The sequence below is a fragment of the Melanerpes formicivorus genome, unplaced genomic scaffold (genome assembly GCF_026170545.1).
Source record: "Melanerpes formicivorus ecotype bairdi unplaced genomic scaffold, bMelFor1.0.p_v2 SCAF_4, whole genome shotgun sequence".
Classification (NCBI taxonomy): domain Eukaryota; kingdom Metazoa; phylum Chordata; class Aves; order Piciformes; family Picidae; genus Melanerpes; species Melanerpes formicivorus.
In genome coordinates this window covers 29324152-29344036 of record NW_027142356.1, presented here as the reverse complement: position 1 = coordinate 29344036, position 19885 = coordinate 29324152, and the positions used below count along the sequence as shown (strand labels likewise).

The window sequence follows — 19885 nt, the reverse complement described above, 5'->3', positions numbered from 1 at the left end:
GGATTTGTGCCTGGGATTGCCTCGACCCAGATGCAGGACCCTGCACTTGCTCTTATTGAACCTCATGAAGTTGGCTTGTGCCCACCTCTCCAGCCTGTCAAGGTCCCTCTGGATGGCCTCCCTTCCCTCCAGCCTGTCTGCTGCACCACACAGCTTGGTGTCATCAGCAAACTTGCTGAGGGTGCACTCAATGCCACTGTCCATGTCACCCACAAAGATGTTTCGTGCTTTTCTATTTCGGTGTAGGAAGCTTGGGCTAATTTGAGAATCTGGTGGTGGGGACTATGGCTGAAGCTTTGAATTTCTAACTTAGATCTGTAGGTTGGTTTTGTACAATTAAGTCTGTAAGTCTAATATAGAGACTTTTAATTTTTGTATATTTATATTGCCATAGAAATGTATGTGGGTGGAGATACATATGAATATATATATACACATGTACAGTAAAACCCTACTTGCTGTTGGATACCAGAAATACACTTACACATACACAGAGAACTTAAGATAGTAAAGATGCTTTTTATTAAAGTGTCAAGTTCTTTGTTTTTTGTGACCAGCTGCAGTTTAATTAATTAACCTTAGAGCTACAAAAATTGCCCCAGACTGGACAATCTGATGAGGTGTATTAAAAGCAGATAGAAATTGTCAGAGTTTGTAGCTGAACAAACTTATCATCCAGCAGAATTGTGGCATTACACCAAATCTCATGATCATAGTCAAAGTGTCAATGGAAGGTCTGAAGTCTGCTTTCACAGTAAGCCTAAAGAATCAACCTCAAAGCAAGACAGCGCCCTGAAGGTTTCTAGTGACCTAGACCCTGAGATCCTGGAAGTTCTTTGAAGTCCTCTGGTTGCTGTTCTTTCTGTGAGGTTCACATACTGGTAGTGTTGTTATTTTCCAACCACTGCTTCATTACTGTTGTCCACTTCAAGTAAATAAACAACCACAATTGAAAGGCAATGTGAAATGTGGAAAAATCCCAACCAAACAAAAAACACAGCAAAGAAAATACATATTAATTTTCCCTGTCTTTTTGCATATGTGGACTCATAGGACAGTTAAATTCTCCTCCTGTGAAACTATGGTGTTGATAGACTGTTAAGAATCTTCAGAATATATTTTGTAGAGATTTGTGCTTATTGTTGCTAAGTTACATGGCTGCTGATTGTAAAAAAGGGGTAGTGTTCATTTTTGCATGGGTGATGAGAAGGAAGTGTTTGATCTTCAGGTGTTGTAGCGTGAGATGAGACTCCTTGTCACATGATGGCTGATCCAATCATAGTAGCTGGCCACTTGTGTGTACACACCAGGGTGACCAGCATCACCGCAGTTCTCACCCCAGCTCACAACACCCCAGACATATGCCACATTTTCTGCATCAAAACACACCAAGGGCCCTCCTGAATCTCCTTTGCAGCTGTCTATGGAGCCGTCGTAAGTACCTGAGGCAAGAGAGGAAACAAAAAGTAAACGTAAGTTTATACACAAGCTAGAACACAAAACAGAGCTTAGAGAGGTTGTAGGGTCTGTGTGGCTTCCTCACAGATGTTTGCCTAATGGTCACATGGTAAAGGAGGGTTCTGACCTCTTCAGTCTGTTGCTCCCCAATTGGTTCCGAGTGCAGGGCCCCTCTTAACTTTTGTGGCTGGCCCAAACTCTCCTCAGTGATGTGAGGAGAAGTGCAACATAAAAGGATTCAGTGATAGTGCCTATTATATCATTACAAGTAGCTCACAAAAACAGTGAACAAAACCAGGAGGAAAAAGGTGAAAAGATTTGTGGGCTGTTTCCTGTGTGTATGCCCACATCTGCCTTTGGCATCCTCTACCCAAGGACTCACTGGCCAGTTTCATCTGTGCAGAGCTGCACAGAGAGGCAGAGGTCTCAAAATTATGTTCTCTACCATCTTGATGAAAATAGGGCAACAGGTACAAGGAGAGCATGTGAGTGCTGGGATGGGAGGGATAGCAACTGTGTAAGTATCCTCACTGCAAAGTCTCAGTCACAGTGAGTCCCATTTGCAACGCTAGACCGCAGCCCTGAGGCACAGGTGTACATAGGCTCCAGTGCTCTGTGTAAGTTTCAGGGCTCATGGAACTGTTTGCAATGCAGCAAGTAGAGTGGTCCTGAGAAAATGAATGAAAAGTGAAAGATATCATAGAAAGACTATTACATAGCTAGAATATGGTTTATGCTTTGTCCTGTATACTGAGTATATTAATCAGCTTATTAATCCCTGTGGTGGGTTGGAAGGCAGATCCTCCCTTGCCTCCCATCAGGGCAAAAAAAACAAGGCTCACACAAATGGATTGCAGAAGTGAATGAAAGTTTAAATGGAAAAGCAGTGAACATTTTACAGAGAACCACAAGCACAGTGATAAAAGGAGATCCCAAAGCATACCCAGAAGCATCCCAACACTCCCCTCTCCCCACCTGAGGATACACCCAAAACCCCCAGTGCTCTTTCTTCCCCCTCTCCACTGTTAGGCTAATCTCAGCTGGCCAGATCTGAGATTGCCCTTCCCCTTTTCCTCTTGGCATGAAACCTAGCCAGGCCTAAAAGGCCTTGAGATAACTCCTCCTCCATTGCCAGACAGGGAGCATCTCCCACGAGGGCAGTGAGGGAAGAAAGAGGAAGTGTAGGACTTTGCAGGTGGTTTTATAGAGAGCAGGACATTATGGGAATGAAATACCTAACTTCCTGTGTCCACCCACTGGCTGGACACCCAGGGCACCCAAGGTGTATCTTGTGTGGCAGCAGCAGAAAGCACCCAGCCTAAACTACCACAATTCCTAACACCCTTACTGCACTTTCCCGCTTGGTTGATTGATGTAGCATGAAGGAAGTCATAGGAAGAGTATCCAAGTTGTAAAAAATGTAACCACTTTCTTGAATCTCTACATGACTAAGAAACACTTCTGTGAACTTTCCAGAGTTGGGATTACTAATCCTATAAAACAAGACTTTATTGCCTTTATGCAGTTTGATTAATATTTGCTTTATATCTAACACCTAGGGAGTTAATTGCAAGTTTGGGTTTGCCTCAGGGAGGGGAAGCTAGCTCCAGATACCCCCTTTCTGATGTTGTCTCATGTGATACTGTCTTTGTTCCCTCCTGGTAAAGATGGAATACAGCAAAGATCCAGGAAAAAAGCTATGGAACTTGCACAGTAGACAAACTCAGTATCTTAATGGATGTCATGTGGAATTCATGAAAAATTATTTGGCTTTTACATCGGTTTTTTTATTTTTCACATTAAGTAGTTTAACTACTGCCTTGACTTCTGGATCATAGAATCACAGAATCATAGAATGGTCTGGGATGGAAGGCACCTCCAAAGGTCATCTAGTCTGACCTCCCCGCAGTCAGCAGGGACATGCCCAACTAGATCAGACTTAAAGAACAGTCAAACCTCTCTGCCCTGTAAGTTGGATACCCATTGCTCTTTTACTCATGCATATGGTGATACTTTTTGTTACTTTAAGAAGCAAAAAAATGTGTATTCAGAGTCCTTATTTTAACATTAGGAGTGTCAACCAGTTTCTTGGCCAGAATCATCTCAGTTGGAAAAGTTAATCTTGGTTTTTTCCTGGTGTGCAGTGTGGTAGTAGTAAATGGCTAGACAGGTGAATAGTCAGTCATATCACACAGTATCACAGTATAACTTAGGTTGGAAAGGACCTCAGGGATCATCGAGTCCAACCTATCAGCACAGACCCCATGACTAGACCATGGCACCAAGTGCCACGTCCAATCTCCTCTTGAACGCCTCCAGGGACGGTGACTATATCCTAGTCAAGTGGATTACTAGTGCCCTCTAAGCAGGCATTTGCTTAAAGATCACAGAATAACAGAATGTTAGGGGATGGAAGGGACCTTGAAAGATCATCCAGTCCATCCCTGCTGCCAGAGCAGGATCACCTAGACCAGATCACACGGGAACACATCCAAGCAGGTCTTGAATATCTCCAGAGAGGGAGACTCCACAACCCCCCTGGGCAGCCTGTTCCAGTGTTCTGTCTCCCTCACAGTGAAAATAATTTCCTTCTGTTTTCATGGAACTTCCTATGCCTCAACTTCCACCCATTGCCCCTTGTCCTGTCATTGGGCATCACCCAGCAGAGCCTGGCTCCATCCTCTTTACATATTTATAAACATTCATGAGGTCACCCCTTAGTCTCCTCCTCTCCAAACTGAAGAGCCCCAGCTCCCTCAGTCTCTCATAAAGAAGGTGTTCCACTCCTTTAATCATTTTTGTGGCTCTGTGCAGGACTCTCAAGCAGTTCCCTGTCCTTCTTGAACTGAGGGGCCCAGAACTGGACACAATACTTGATATGCGGCCTTACCAAGGTAGAATAGAGGGGGAGAGGAACCTCTCTCGACCTACTAACCACACCCCTTCTAATACACCCCAGAATGGCATTGGCCTTCTTGGTCACAAGAGCACAAGATATTGCTGAATTACAATCAAATGTAATAAAAGTAGGAAGTCCAGTGGGCTGTAAAGTGCTTATGTCCTTAGCAAACATATCTCAAATTGCATGCCAAAATTTGCTCAGAGAGACTTGGCATGGTGTCAACTTAATTCTGTGTAAAAATAGATACATAATGGTGGCTGCATTTAGGCCCCTATCAATTTGCTAACGTTGATACTGTGGCAAACTGTTTATTGTCTTTTCCAAGATCACAGAATCATAGAATCAGTCAGGGATGGAAGGGACCACAAGGATCATCTAATTCCAACCCCCCTGCCATGGGCAGGGACACCTCACACTAGATCAGCCTGGCCAGAGCCTCATCCAGCCTGGGCTTAAACACCCCCAGGGACGGGGCCTCAACCACCTCCCTGGACAACCCATTCCAGGGCTTCACCACTCTCATGGTGAAGAACTTCCTCCTCATATCCAGCCTGAATCTCCCCACCTCCAGCTTCATTCCATTCCCCCTAGTCCTCTCACTACCTGAGATCCTGAGAAGTCCTTCCCCAGCCTTCCTGTAGGCCCCCTTCAGATACTGGAAGGCCACAATTAGGTCACCTCGGAACCTTCTCTTCTGCAGACTGAACAGCCCCAACTCCTTCAGTCTGTCCTCACAGGAGAGGTGCTCCAGCCCTCTGATCATCCTCGTGGCCCTTCTCTGGACACGTTCCAGCACCTCCACATCCCTCTTGTAATAGGGGCTCCAGAATGCCCATCCAGTGTGTCTGACCTCATGAACAGTAGGTTTGATGGTAGAGAAATTCTAGTAAGGAAATTGATGCTTACCTGCACATGCCATTTTGCTAAAAAATCGTCCTGGATACAATTCAGAACAATTCTGAAATAAATTAACGTTGCCCCACTTGAGGATATATTGTTTGGCATAACCTAGAAAAGAAAAGAACAGATTTCTCCAAATGAAAAATGGTAGGTAGATATTAGACACTTTAAAATCAATTAAAAGTTATATATTTGCTTATCTACAGAATATAATCTTTGTTATTATAAAGCAGCTAACTTAAACTGCCACTGCAACAGTTACCCCATAGGAATTGCAGGACATTGGCCATATATTCCAATATAAAAGCAGAAAGGTGTAATTGCAGTGTTAAATACATGATTTCATTTTGACTTTTTCACCCTTTTCTTGTCTTCCTCAGGGTTGTTTTTTTTTGACTTGATAATCTTAGAGATTTTTTTCCAACCCAAACAATTCTATTCTATCAAGGTTTTCAGACCTTGGGAGATGGGTGTGTTGTTTTCTATGAAATGGAGACTGGCTCTGATCATCCTTCTTAGCTTTTTCCCAACTCTTACTCTCTTTTTGGGATGGGTGGACCAGACAGTCAAGACAACTACAGGTAAGCTAGGTATTCAAGGTATTCACAAGGTCAAGGAGATTCTCTCTTTTACTCCATGTCCATTTGCTAGTAATCCCCAGCTTTACATTTACTTTACAATCTGCTAATGAATATGAACAGAAGCCTCACAACCAAGGTGTAGTAGCTGTAGCACCAGGCTGTAATCACTGTGATACAAAACAAATGCTTTACATTTGGCTGACCTCTTTCTGCGCAGCCTTCTCTGGGCTAAACTCACACATGGCTGAGACAAGATGTGCTGAGTTTTGCAGCTCTTGGGCAGGGGACAGAGGACAGGCTGTGGCTGCAGGCCACTGTGAGCTAACTGCCATGTGTTAAATATCATTACCAGGTCTCCACAGCTAATATAAATTGATTTGCAAAAGGAACATTTCTGATTGTTGGGGTAGTTTGCAACCAGGAGTGTCCTCCAGATCAGTGTATTAGGTGGCTGAAACAGCAGAGGAAGCAGTAGAAGAGGAAGAACCAACAGTGACAGCTGAATGCCAAACCATAGCCTATGCTTTCTGTACTTAGCCCCTTCTGAGTCTTTGTACACAGCTACTCTTCAGCCTTTTCATACTGAAAGCTCACCATAATTAGAAAATGAGTGGTAAAAATTACCCCTCGTAGTAAACACTAAAGCAAATACCTTTCTCTAGACCCCATCCAGAAACCTTGCATCTGTCACCGGTCCTGAACATATACTCTGACCAGGGAACACAGGCAGGTGTGGTGTGTTCCAGAGAGCATTTTCCTGACCCAGAATCTCTCAGCTCCAGTAGAGCAATGTCATTTTCATAAGTGGATGCATTATAATTTTCATGGATTATGAGCTGTTTCAGCCTGAAAGTGTGTGTGTCTACATCACGCTGTGTGATATGCAGGAACGCAACCCAGACGCGGTACAGGTGGACTCGGTTTGATCTGGAAAACAAACAGTTGGAATCAAGTATGTTGTGGTATTTAACTCAAGCACTGTGCATTTCAACTGGCTGTAAACTTCTGCCTTTTGTCAAAGGTTCTCTAGAATAAAAATATTACTTTATATACATACAGGTTCTTGCTGGACTTGATGTCTAGGTTTTTCTGAAGCGCAGCAAATGCAAGGACCATGACACTTACATGGCCCCAGGGATGTTCTCAGGGAACAGATCCTGGCTGTCTCCAAGGCAGAGATGGAGAAGAGAGGAGGTCCTTGGTATATCCCTGTCAGGCACACCTTTTCTGCCTGCCTACTGCCTGACTGAAAAATGCCAGGTAATTTCAAACTCATCATTACTTTTTCATCCTGCTATTCACTGGCGAAAGATCATAGCTTCTCTTAATCTTCCCTGTCGTTAATGGGGGTAAATTGGTGTTTTTAATTGTTTTATTCAACAGGCAAACAGGAATTAGCAAACAGGTAGCTATGAAAGGCAACAATATCCAAATCAATCTTTCTGCTTTGCAAGAAGAAAGCAATTTCCCAGTCTGTTTCCTCAGTTTTTACCTGACACAGTGTGCAGCAGTCAGAACCCAACAGCCACCAATATAAACCCCTCCACAGTACACTGTTGAACCTTCATTGAAAGTGTCTTTAATTGCCACTTGCCAAGGGAATTGACCCTGTTCAAACAACAAATACCCAAATAATGTGAACTCATAATAATTAACAACTGTAGTGCATAAAGTGAAACACATTTGTTAGTACCACCTTATCTCCTTGACTATATCTAACTGTAAATAAAACACCTGCTATCCAGAAACTGTGAATTGGCCCCATCTGATACAGAAGATATATCTGCTACAAGTGCAGTAATTTTCTTCCACCTTCTGACTTTGAGTGTTGCCTTCTCCCCTCCAGCTTTCTCCCATGAAACCTGTCGTAGCCCAGAGAAACAGATGTAGAGGTGGCCCTGGTACGATCGAGTCTAGTGTTTTGGGCTGTATTCTGTTTCAAAAGTGCAACTTCAAAGTCCATTTCATTATTCCTAGCTGTAGTATTAAGCATTTTGCTGAATCCTTTTCAACATGTACTGTAATGCTCAATTCTGCAACTCTCTGTTTTTACTTTATGAATTGTGCTTCTCTTCACTTTTGTTCAGTGCAGTGCTGTCATAGTTTGGGCTGGGTGCCCTCTGCTACAGGGGTGCTTCCTGTGTCCAGAAGTCCAGCCCAGTGGCTGGACACAGGAAATTAGGTATTTCCTACCATGATCCCTTGCACCACTATAAATTTTACAGCAGGGTCTGGCACTTCCTCTTTCTTTTCCTCTCCGACACCCAGTAACTGGGGGAGAGATCTCCCGGCCATGGGCCTGGTTAGGCTCAAAGCCATGGAGGGATGGGCAATCTCAGATCTGGCCAGCTGAGACTAGCCTACCAGTGTGGGGGGGGAAGGAGGAGCCCTGGGGGTTTTGGGTGCACCCTCAGGTGGGGATGGGATCTTTCTGGGTCTGTTTTGGGTTTCTTCTTGTCACTGTGTTCCTAGCTCTCTGCAGGCACTCACTGTTCTCTATTTAAACTTCCCATCACTTTTGCAATCTGTTTGAGTCGTTATTTCTGCGCGCGGTGGGGAGGGGGTTTGCCCCAACCCATTACAAATGCCACCACTGCTGCAAAACATGAAACCAGCACTGTAGCTGATTATTGGTACTTCAGCACATTTTACCAGAAGGACAATAATGCCTATTTAATTTGATGCAGGATGAGCTCATATCTAGCAAGGTGGTTTAGGGTTGTTTTCTTTACCTTTTTTGCAGTCTCTCCGCCTACGATCCTTTTCCGTCGAGTTAATGTCTGATTTGTAAGGCCACACTGTGCTTGGGGAAGAAGTTTCTTTACCATCTTTATTTCTTTAACAAAAAGGAAAGATGTATCTGAGAACCTAGTTATCCATTTGGAGGCAGGTTTATCTTTGTCTTGAAAATTTGACTCTTGTTAATATGCCAGTAGCTGAAGTAGCAGGAAAGCAAAGAGCAAAACTTTTGGCATCTGTTGTTTGCTGTGAAAATTACATCATATTACTTCTCATTTTCCACTGCTGCTTGCATTCAGGCAAATAATTTTGAAGCAGTTCCACTAGACTTGCTGAGAGTTTGCCTCCACCAATTGCCAAGACATGCAGATATGGGTCCTCAGCCAGGATGAATTATCATAGTATCATAGTATGAAACTATAGTATCATTCAGGGTTGGAAGGGACCACAAGCATCATCTAGTTCCAACCCCCCTGCCATGGGCAGGGACACCCCACACTAGATCAGGCTGGCCAGAGCCTCATCCAGCCTGCTCTTAAACACCTCCAGGGACGGGGCCTCAACCACCTCCCTGGACAACCCATTCCAGGGTTTTACCACTCTCATGGTGAAGAACCTCCTCCTCACATCTAGCCTGAATCTCCCCACCTCCAGCTTCATTCCATTCCCCCTAGTCCTCTCACTACCTGAGATCCTGAGAAGTCCTTCCCCAGCCTTCCTGTAGGCGCCCTTCAGATACTGGAAGGCCACAATTAGGTCACCTGGGAGCCTTCTCTTCTCCAGACTGAACAGCCCCAACTTCTTCAGTCTGTCCTCATAGGAGAGGTGCTCCAGCCCTCTGATCATCCTTGTGGCCCTTCTCTGGACACGTTATTATGGCATTCTTGAAATTAGTGGAAAGTGAGACAAATAGTAAGCTGCAGAGTGTGTATTAGTAAATCACAAAGTCCAAATCTTTGAGTGTTCTGGATCTCTGCCAGCTGGCTGTTAGCATAGGAAGCCACTAATGAGGGACTATGCTGTTGTTTTTGAAGGGTTAGTTACACTTACCTTCATCCATACTGTCATTTTCAATGCCTTTGTATTTGCCTGTAGTAGAATAGCAAAATTCTGAGAATACTGACAGACATTTACATTTGTTCTATCACTTGACTGTATGTTAGTATGCCAAAATCAGTTGCAGAAGCGCCCACCATGGCACATGTTTTAAATGCAGAAGGGCACACCATTTTACATGGACAGCAACAGGCTCTCAGCCTGGTGCCTGCTCTGTCCTTTCCTACTAGCCATTTTTGGCTGCTTCAGCCCACAAATCATAGAATCATAGAATCAATAAGATTGGAAAAGACCTCAGAGATCATCAAGTCCAACCTATCACCCAACACCTCCTGACTAACTAAACCATGACTTCAAGTGCCACATCTAATCCCTTTTTGAACACCTCCAGGGATGTTGATTCCACCACTTCCCTGGGCAGCCCATTCCAATGGCCAATAACTCTTTCTGTGAAGAACTTTGTCCTCACCTTGAGCCTAAACTTTCCCTGGTGCAGCTTGAGACTGTGTCCTCTTGTTCTGGTGCTGGTTGCCTGGGAGAAGAGACCAACCCCCTCCTGGCTACAACCTCCCTTCAGTGACCTACATTAGCCCACAAAGGACCTACATCCAGCAGATACTCATTTGCACTTATACTACATGACTTCTGCTCTACTTCTGTAAAGGAAATCTGAGAAATGGACTTTTTTTTATTGTTTTGGTTTTTGATCCTAATGTGAAATCTCATTCTTCTCTACCAGGAAACAGCAGAAATTCCTCCTCCCGCCCTATCAACCTTTTGGAGCTTGCTAAAGTGCAAAGGAGCATCAGGTAACAAGGTAATTTTTGTGTGGTGTTTTTTGTTCTTTTCCACTTTAGATGATTCTGCTGTGTACTGTGTGCTTCCTTTCAGAAGGTAAGCACAGCTGTTCAGTCTGAGAGGTAAATGAAATGCTTCCTGAATCTGGTTTGTCGGCTTTTTCACTCACACAAAATGCCTGTTGAATTCAGTTCCTGAATGGAGGCTGAGGGCTGGGCCTGTTCTCATGTTACTGACAGTGATGTTTACACTGGGAGTTCAATTTACCTTTGCCAATTACCAGTTGCCACTAGCGTTTACCTTTTGGCTTTAGACTTTGTTGCTTGTCAGAGCAAGGAAAAACATTCTAATTTCAAAACAAAATCTTTTCAACAGTGAGGAGAACAGCACAGAAGAATTATTGTATTGACAAAGTAGTTGAATTCATCATCTGTGAAGAAACTATTCCTGCCTGCCCTGCCTAAGCAGTCCTCACAAATAGGGGTTACTAGTTTGAGAGATGGCCACATAAACATAGAACATAATCTACCTTATGCCTCCTGAAACATAATCTTCCTTTAGTTTTCCTTCTATTCTTTTCTAGAAGGAATGGAAGGGAAATGATACAATCTTTTCTTCCTACTATGTGTAACATAACATTGGGAAGACTAATTCCTGTGTGCATTTCAGTTTTGCTAATCTGTTAAGTAATTGGACAATGGGCATTGTGTAGTCGCTAATTATAACTGAGCAGAAAGAAAGGGAAGGAAAGAAACAAAACCATCTTTCAGAAAGAAACCTGCACAGAGAGCTTGAGCTTCATCCTCTCCTGTGAGGCAGTCGATCTCCTTGTTACAGACACTCTCATTTGGAATACAGATATCTGACCGACAGTGGAAACTGTTCTCTCTGCACTCTGGAACACAGAAGAATTACACATGGAAATCACAGGATTGTCACAGTTAGACAGAATTACCTAGTTACAGAGTTAGAGAGTTTTTAAAAATACAAACACAATATAATATCTACATTGCAAGGGTCTTGGCTGTTCATAAACAGATCACAAAAGCAGGCTCTGTAAATGTAACACCAAATCAGTACTTGGCTCTACTCATTTTTCAGTCTTGAAGTTTTAAGACTTAGAAAATGTATCTCTGTTACCACTTCAGTGCTGTACTTCTAGGCTTGGTATCACTTCTTACCAGTTTCATCCAAAACACTCAACGTCAGCTAAAAGACCCCCAGTTGTGCCAACATTATTGATTGTCTCAAAGGAGGGATTTAGGATGCTTGGGTCAAATTTGCCCCCTAAAATCAGAGTCCAAGCTGGATTTTGATTGAATGAGCTAAATGCCTAAATACAGGGTTAGGAATCAAGAGTCCTGTTTTGAAGATACTGGATTGAATAACTTATTTCTTCTAAAATTCTTGATTATCTGGACTGTTATTGTAAACCCAAGAACCCTCTTCCTTTTAATTCTTGTTATCATAGAATAGAATCATAAAATCAGTCAGGGATGGAAGGGACCACAAGGATCATCTAGTTCCAACCCCCCTGCCATGGGCAGGGACACCCCACACTAGATCAGGCTGGCCAGAGCCTCATCCGCCCTGGGCTTAAACACCCCCAGGGACGGGGCCTCAACCACCTCCTTGGACAACCCATTCCAGGGTTTCACCACTCTCATGGTGAAGAACTTCCTCTTCACATCCAGCCTGAATCTCCCCACCTCCAGCTTCATCCCATTCCCCCTAGTCCTATCACTACCTGAGATCCTGAGAAGTCCTTCCCCAGCCTTCTTGTAGGCCCCCTTCAGATACTGGAAGGCCACAATTAGGTCACCTCGGAGCCTTCTCTTCTGCAGACTGAACAGCCCCAACTCCTTCAGTCTGTCCTCATAGGAAAGGAGCTCCAGCCCTCTGATCATCCTCATGGCCCTTATACATCAAAGCTTTTTTTGTTTGTTTTGTTTTAATGATGTAGGGGGGTTTTATCACTTTGTATGTTATCAAAAGCAAAGCAAGCCTTCAATTCACAGCTAGGGTTTTTGAGCTACTCTATAACTTATGTCAATCTCCTATTTAAGATCTATACTGGAAAAATGATTTTTAATAAGTATCCAGATATCTCAATATGATCCAGAGACCACCAAACTCAATTGATATATATTTTTTTTTTATTCCAGAAAGCATTGTTTTCAGCCCACACAGCTGAAACAGCACCATTTTGGTCAAGTGGAATCTGAATAACTCTCCTCTAGATAGATGAAGCCACAGGTATGTATTATTCTCTTTTCCTACAATGCCTGCGACTGTGCTTCCATGATTGTGAGATTAAATTTACTGACCATTGTAAAACTACAAAATTAAGGTGATTGAGGGGTAATCACAGGATTTGTAACTCACATCACAATTTGGCACCTGAAACTCAACTTCTGAAAGTATTCTCCTGTGTTCAGGTAACGCTAAAGCCCACTCCTAGTTTCTAATCCAAATTGCTGCACCTGGAATTGCAGATGCTGAAAGAATGGCTGCTCACGAACAAGCAGTATGGCAGGAGCTGCTCATAGATATTCTACAGACAATCTTGCATTAGCAGTAAATTTAAGGGAGGTCTTAACTTTGGTTTAAAGATAGTTTATTAGAAAAACAGTGTCTTCATTTCATTGGGTCTTTGTTTAATTACTATTGATTTTTTTCCCTACTAAAAATGCATTTTCATTCTAACAGGGTTCAATTTTTTTGGTGTCATTGTTTAACAGCCTCCTACAAATATTTCATTGTATTTCCACATCCCCCAAAGAAATCCATGTTCTCAGACATCACTTGCCTGCTTCCAAAAATTCTATTATGCCTGCTTTGTTTTGCACTTGATATATTCTTAAACTATGGTTTGATTCCTTGAATGTGATTACTGATTGGAAAAGAGACTTCAGCTGCTACATCACTGTAAACATTCTTTGGGGGTAGCTCTTTTGATGAAATGACTTTCAAACAGGTGGAAAAGAAAATGATTACCTCTACAGCACAGCTCATCACTTAGGTCTCCACAGTCATTGATTCCATCACAGGTCTTATCCAAAGAAATGCACTTCTTGTTGACACAATGGAACTCACCATCCGAGCAAGCTGTGCAGCATGATGCAAATGAAGTTAGTGTGGAAGTATCTACAGGTTCACAACTGCCCAAGGAAACATTGTGCTTGTGCATTTTATTCTACCAGCACTTTGGTTTACCAATGGAAGGCACTCAAGTGGTACCAACAAGAGTCTTCTGCATTGTTTTAATTGCCTCCTCATCAAGCTTTCAATGTGAACACTTATATTCCTCCTCCAACTTGCAGTAGCCTGGAAGGAAGAAACTTCTTTTTCTAGATGCCTTCTGGATGAGGACTAAACCAGAAATGATCAGTTCAAACCCACTTGAAATTATTCAAGTCCTTCAGATGATGGGTATTTCCCCTCTAAAAGGAAGTTGTCAAGAGTCTCCAAATTTCTGCTTTTGTGGCATTAGAAAAACCTGAGATGGTTCATAGCTTTGCTAACCAGCAGTGTCTCAGGCTGGTGCTTGTCAGTGCCAAAGAAAGCTCACTACAGAGAACAGAAAACTGTTAGCAGGCAAAACAAGAACTTGTCTCCCTTACACCAGCAAGAAACTGAAGAGTCCCAAAACTCCCCAGAAGACTGGAGCAGTTTTGCTGTAGTGGTGCTTGTCTGGTTACAGTGCTACTCATATCCTAATTGATCTCTTTCAGAGATAAAGCAGTCAGCAGGTGGTTAGCACCTGTCTCCTCACCAGGTAACCCTGGAGAGGAAAGACTTGTGGGATACAATACACTTTGGTACCCTTGGAGGGGATGGGCAAACAAACAGAGCCATGGGTGAAATATATTTACTTTTGGGAAATATCTGTAAAAATACTTCAGGAACAACAGTGATTTTTCCAAACTCATAAACTCATGAGACTGGTTTGACTCAAAACTACTCCAATTGTCTTAAAGTCTGCAAAAGGAGTAGTAAAAAAAAAGTCAAAAGGTTTTGGTGTAGATTTGCTGTGGCTGAGGGTTCAGCAAACTAGGTCCTTATTATGTAGAATAAACTTAAAATGTAAGAACCCCAAATAGATACAAAACTAAGAAACTACTAACCTCTGAGATTTTCATGGCACTGGAGGCTAACAATTCCCTCATGACTGTCTCTTGATTTTACCTCTATGTGACATTCAGCAAGAGTTGTCTCTAGGCCCCTGCAAGTTATTTGCAGACACTTCAATGAATTTAAGGCAGATGCTGTGATGCTGGATTTGGCTTGGTAATATTCAGCACCTCTGTGAAGATACAAATAATAATAACAACAAATGATGCCATTTCTTAATGGATTGTCCACTGATTTTATTGTTTAGAATTCACAATTATTTGCAGTGTTAAAGAACTTTGGTCATGGCTAGGAAAAAGAGCAGGCTTCCCATGAAAATGTCGAGGGGTAAGCAGGAGATGTTTGCTTTGATGGAGGAAGAAAATAAGTGCTGAGTTTTGCAGGTTGCTGTGCAGAATTGTCCCCAAATCCATATGTAGCTCTGTGACAGTCCCTGTATATCATGAGGGATGGAAAAGTCTCCTTCTGTAGCAAAACTTGTGAGCCCAGATCTCTTTGTAGACACAGGTGAGCCACAATTTGGAAACCATCCTGTTTAGGGTCAGGTATCCTTGATGTCATCAAAACCAATGCATATTGAGGAAGCTCAGGCCAGTGCAAGGGTAGGATTAATAAATTCTGCCTTCCTTGGTTTTACCTGAGCAACATCCTCCTAACAGTGTTTGTGATCCCTACCTTAAAGAAATATGGATGAAGTAATAAGTGAGTAGAGAGGCTTACAATGGGACTCCAGGGCTGAGTGCTCTGTCCCAGGACAAGTCATCTTCTGCCATCTAAGGAGATACTGATCAGAACTAGGAAATGTTTGTTTCTTACCTATAAGGGGCAATAGCATCCTTAAGTCTTCAGGTAGGGTTTGGGAGGTAGCTTTATCTGACTAAATTAAATTAGGGCTTTATGTGTAATATGTGATACATGTAATATCAAGTTGACTCCTTACGAGAAGCTGAATGTGCAACTCAGGCCATCAGTGTAGTTGCAGAAAAAAAGAGCAAGCTCTGTGTGACTTCAGCCACTCTTGGGGCCATGGCAGCAATGGCAAGAAGGGCAAGGGGTGAAGAAAAAAGCCATGTTCTGTTTACAGTGGAGCTGGTGCAAGCGGCAATACAAAGCTGTACCCTGTTGTCAGCTATCATAGGAAATTTTGCTTTGCATATAGGCAGCTCAAAGCTACTCTGGAATGCTCCATCTGTGCACTGTCCCTTACACAGACCTGACAGAAAACTGTGTTGGTCTTCAGCTCTATTTTAAAAGTGAAAATAACTTACAGTTCAAAGCCGAGGTCCTTGCAAGCCACGTTTGCTTCATTCATAGTCCACTTACTGCCACATACAAAGAATTCATTCATTTGATTCACAGGCTTGACTCGAAGCAAATGTGAATCTTCATGGCCCACAGAGACTGAAAATGTTTCTTAGAAGGAAAAAAGAAAAGAGAAGAAAAAAAAAACCCAGTCCCCAGCTGAAATCATATTATACAGATCTATCTAGTGGAAAGACAGCACAGAAACTCATCAGGATTAACTTGGTGTTAACAGCCAAAGATAATATGGAAAGAATGGCAGATTGGGAATCAGAAGACTCAGGTATTATTCCTGGTTGTTCTGAGGACTCACTTTGTGGTTTTGAGAGTGACACTTTCAAAGTACACCGGTTTTGGGATAAATGAGGGCACTGGTTCCTACTGTGCAAGAGAAACAGAGAACCTGGAGCTCTACTGAGAAAAGTTTGCATCTTGGTGTAATGACTTTCATTAGAGGACTTTTGATAACCAACCAGTAATATTTCAGTTGAGATGGCCAGACCCTCCTTCTGTTACCTATGTAGCAGCAAAACTTCTGCTGTTTACAGTGGAGCTAAGGTCCTCAGCTTCACTTGATGAAGACAGAGAACACACCAGGAACACAGAGAGGCTCTTCAGTCTTTTTAAGTGAAATAGAAAAAAACTATGCCACCCTGAGGTCGATGGACTGAGCTGCTGCTTCTGTGGGGAAAGGGCCAGATGGTGCTGGGGCAGAGGCTAGGCAAGCAGAGCCCTGGGACCCGCTTGCTGCTCCTGCTCTGTTTGGTGGAGGATGGCTGTAAGAACAGCAACTGCTTCGTCTCAAAGAGGCCATCTACCTATTTAGCACTTAGATGACAAAGCAGCTTAGTGCAACCTAAGAAGCACTTGTCATTGCACAAACCATCAACTGGATTGCAGGGCAGTAGCTTCCTGTTTTGATGAAGTCCACAGCATGAAGATGATTGAAGTGCACATCACTTACCTTCTCCCCTTGCATTCCCACACACACCTCAGCAGCACGGCTCCACTCCTTGGACTCTTGTTCCTGTGAGATCTATCCTTCCAAATGTTACCCTCTCTGCTAATGTTCTCAGCAGGCCCTCTTCCATTGAGCCTCTCACCACAGTCAACATCTTGCTTGGAAACCTTTGAGCTCTTTCCTGTGTCTATTTCTCCCCTTTCTACCTGATGATTTGAGCAACCTACCACCAGCAGGGTGACCTGGGTCTGTCAATCACTTTATTTTTATGAAATTCAACAGACACTGCCCTTATCATAGAATCACAGAATCAATAAGATTGGAAAAGACCTCAAAGATCAAGCCCAACCTGTCACCCAAGACCTCCTTTTCCAATGACTTCTCATTTTCTGTTTCATGTTCTAACCAGTCAATGGAGACAAACAGACTTTCTGAGCTGTGAATTGGAAGCATCTCCCTGGCCACAAGTGACTGATAGATCTGGGGAAAGGAGGGGATTATACCTTCAGACATGCAGTTTCCTTTGTGCAGGAACTTGGCTTCGGGACGCTGACACTCATAGCTCTTCAGCTGACAGTAAGTACGGAAGTTCTTTCTATTGGTAGAACAAACTGAGGAGCCATTCTTAAGGCACTGGTAAGGGAGCTTACAAAGGCATTTTCCCTCCACACATCGTTCCCATGGGTGACAAAAAACTTTCTCACAGGACTTGTGTGTGAAGTGCTTGCTTAAACATTCTTCTATGAGGTATGGGTCTTGCTCATCTTGCTGGGCAGGCTCAACCTGCCGAAACTGGCTTTCTTCAGTATTAGATATTGCATTCTGCAAGACACACATACACACACAAAAAAAAGGAACTAAGACTAGGAACTGCACCAAGACTTCTGCAGATCCCTTTACTGACCTCAACAACACCTTCATTCACAAGCCTTCTCCGATGTTACAAGCACAAAGGTGCTAAGTATCATTTAAGGTTTGTTCCCATGTCTTCAGTCACCTCAGCTTTCTCAGGGTTTCTGAACATTTCTTTTTGGTTCATTCATATAGTGTGACCTTCACTCTTAGGGGTCTCCCATAAATGTTGCACTCTTTAAATATCAGAGGAAGTGCACAGCAGATCATAAACATTTTTTAAGCCAATGGTTTATAACACACTGCAGCAATGTTATTGGAAGCAAATAAAATCATAAGGGGACTTAAAGACCAGACAACTAAAAATAAACAGCAACTTGTATTTTCCTGAGACTATTTTTATTGGCTTGGTTGGCTTTGAGTTTAATTATCATCTGTAAATGTTTGCAAACTACTTAGAAGCAAATAAAGAAACCTAAAATTAATGATTTGTTTCATTGTGTGACTGCTGAAGTAACAAGTATCTTAAAGAAATTGGAAAATTAAGCACCCTTCCTTATCAGCTCTTTTCCTGTCTCTTGCACAGCAGTGGATTTGCAGTGTGGCTGCTGGTCATCACTGGACTGCAAGCACAGACCCTCTGTCTAACCCTCTGCACCTGCATTTGTGCAGCTCCGTGGTAACACTGTTGCTGGCTGAGTGCTTTTGCTCACTAAAATCTATTGGTAGGAAGAATGTTGAAACATGGAGAACATACGTGGGTGGACCTAGCACAAAAATGGGAGAGAACAGTTAGTCCTGAGATGTGATTTACCAGCTTTGACTGGGTCAACTGAATCAATACAGCTGAAGTTTAAAGTTCTCATGAAGAAAGCCTGGCCTCAGTAAAGTCAGTGAGGACCCAACAAACCCCCTTTTAACAACTGTATAATTCTTCTAAATTCTTCCTGCTGTTCTCAGGTCAGTAGAATCCAGACTGTGAGCCAGATCCGCCTTGGCATACCTCCCATCCCGTACTAGGTGTTTCTCCTGAACAGGAACAAAAGGTGCTGATTTTTATTTAAGGGTTTCTCTGAAAGACTCGGAGCATGCTGAACACAGATGGGCTCAGCCAAGATGGGATTCTGGGTGCTCTTCTGCAGACCTTCAAGCAGTGCAACATACCATGTCCCCACGTTAGAAGACTGCAATCTTATCTCTCAAGAAAGAGGGGCAGGGAAAATTTCAGCACCTTTCTGTGGTCAACCATGCTTGCAAATTTGGTTTAGGACAGGATCACAATTAAAATCTTTTCCAGAAGCCTGTTAGAGTAAACCACAGATAAATGCATGAAAGAGAAATAGCAAGCTTCCAGCGTTCAGGCTGGGCTAAAACAAATGGATGAAACGCAGATACTATGGAAGGAAACCTAAAGCAATCAGCTGGCTTTATTTTTGTAAGAATAAGCTGACTCTTACTGTTTGTTTCTTTAAGAAATAAACTACTGCTGCTACAACAAAATAAATTCTTACCTTTGATCCACACAAACAAAAGAGTGACAAGAAAACCAAGAAAACTGGGACCACTCGCATGATTAAATCTTCTCTCTCTCTGCAGACAGGCTCTTCTGGCTGTGATTCTTTTGAATGTCACTTGTTAGAGTTCTGTTTAATTTTTAACCACTAGCAAAATACTTTGAAGTGTGTTTAGAAATAAAGTACAAGAGCCTCAACTATTAACTGATAAATCTGATCTCTCCAAAAAGGATCCCACCTCAAATCAACCAGTTTGGCTGTAAGTGCAGGACTAACTAGGAAAAGTAGAGCCCTTTAGCCTTAGGATAAATGACTAAAAGGAAGCACTTATTTAGAATAGAATAGAATAGAATAGAATAGAATAGAATAGAATAGAATAGAATAGAATAGAATAGAATAGAATAGAATAGAAATTAACCAGGTTGGAAAAGACCTTCAATATCGAGTCCAATCTATCACCCAACACCATCTAATCAACTAAACCTGGCACTAAGAGCCTCATCCAGTCTATTCTTAAACACTTCCAGAGGTGGTGACTCCACCACCTCCCTGGGCAGCACATTCCAATGGCCAATCACTCTTTCTGTGAAAAATATCTTCCTAACATCCAGCCTCAACCTCCCCTGGCACAGCTTGTGACTGTGTCCTCTTGTTCTGGTGCTGGTTGCCTGGGAGAAGAGACCAAGTC

General features: G+C 42.8%; 1 protein-coding gene and 1 long non-coding RNA gene across 2 annotated transcripts; one reads left to right on the top strand and one right to left on the bottom strand.

Moving 5' to 3' along the window:
* Positions 1-499: 499 nt before the first annotated feature.
* CFI (complement factor I) lies at positions 500-19271 on the bottom strand. Its single transcript, XM_068137452.1, has 12 exons — positions 19195-19271; positions 17335-17653; positions 15837-15981; positions 14562-14740; positions 13432-13542; positions 11213-11329; positions 9631-9669; positions 8574-8677; positions 7334-7449; positions 6494-6768; positions 5267-5368; positions 500-1442 (listed from the first exon to the last, which is right to left on the bottom strand). Exons 1-12 carry the CDS (start codon positions 19252-19254, stop codon positions 1225-1227), a joined length of 1785 nt encoding a protein of 594 aa, XP_067993553.1. The 5' UTR covers positions 19255-19271; the 3' UTR covers positions 500-1224.
* Positions 6707-19211, top strand: LOC137440823 (uncharacterized). Its single transcript, XR_010987247.1, has 6 exons — positions 6707-6793; positions 6901-7101; positions 10376-10453; positions 12600-12690; positions 17241-17407; positions 18270-19211. It is a non-coding gene; the product is annotated as an uncharacterized lncRNA (long non-coding RNA).
* Positions 19272-19885: the final 614 nt, after the last annotated feature.

Coding starts and splice junctions, on each gene's coding strand:
- CFI (XM_068137452.1), bottom strand. CDS start 19,254: ATGCGAGTGGTCCCAGTTTTCTTGGTTTTCTTGTCACTCTTTTGTTTG. Junction 8,678..9,630: donor AAATGACAGTATGGATGAAG/GTAAGTGTAACT, acceptor TTTTTGTTAAAG/AAATAAAGATGGTAAAGAAA. Junction 7,450..8,573: donor GCGGAGAGACTGCAAAAAAG/GTAAAGAAAACA, acceptor TTGTTTGAACAG/GGTCAATTCCCTTGGCAAGT.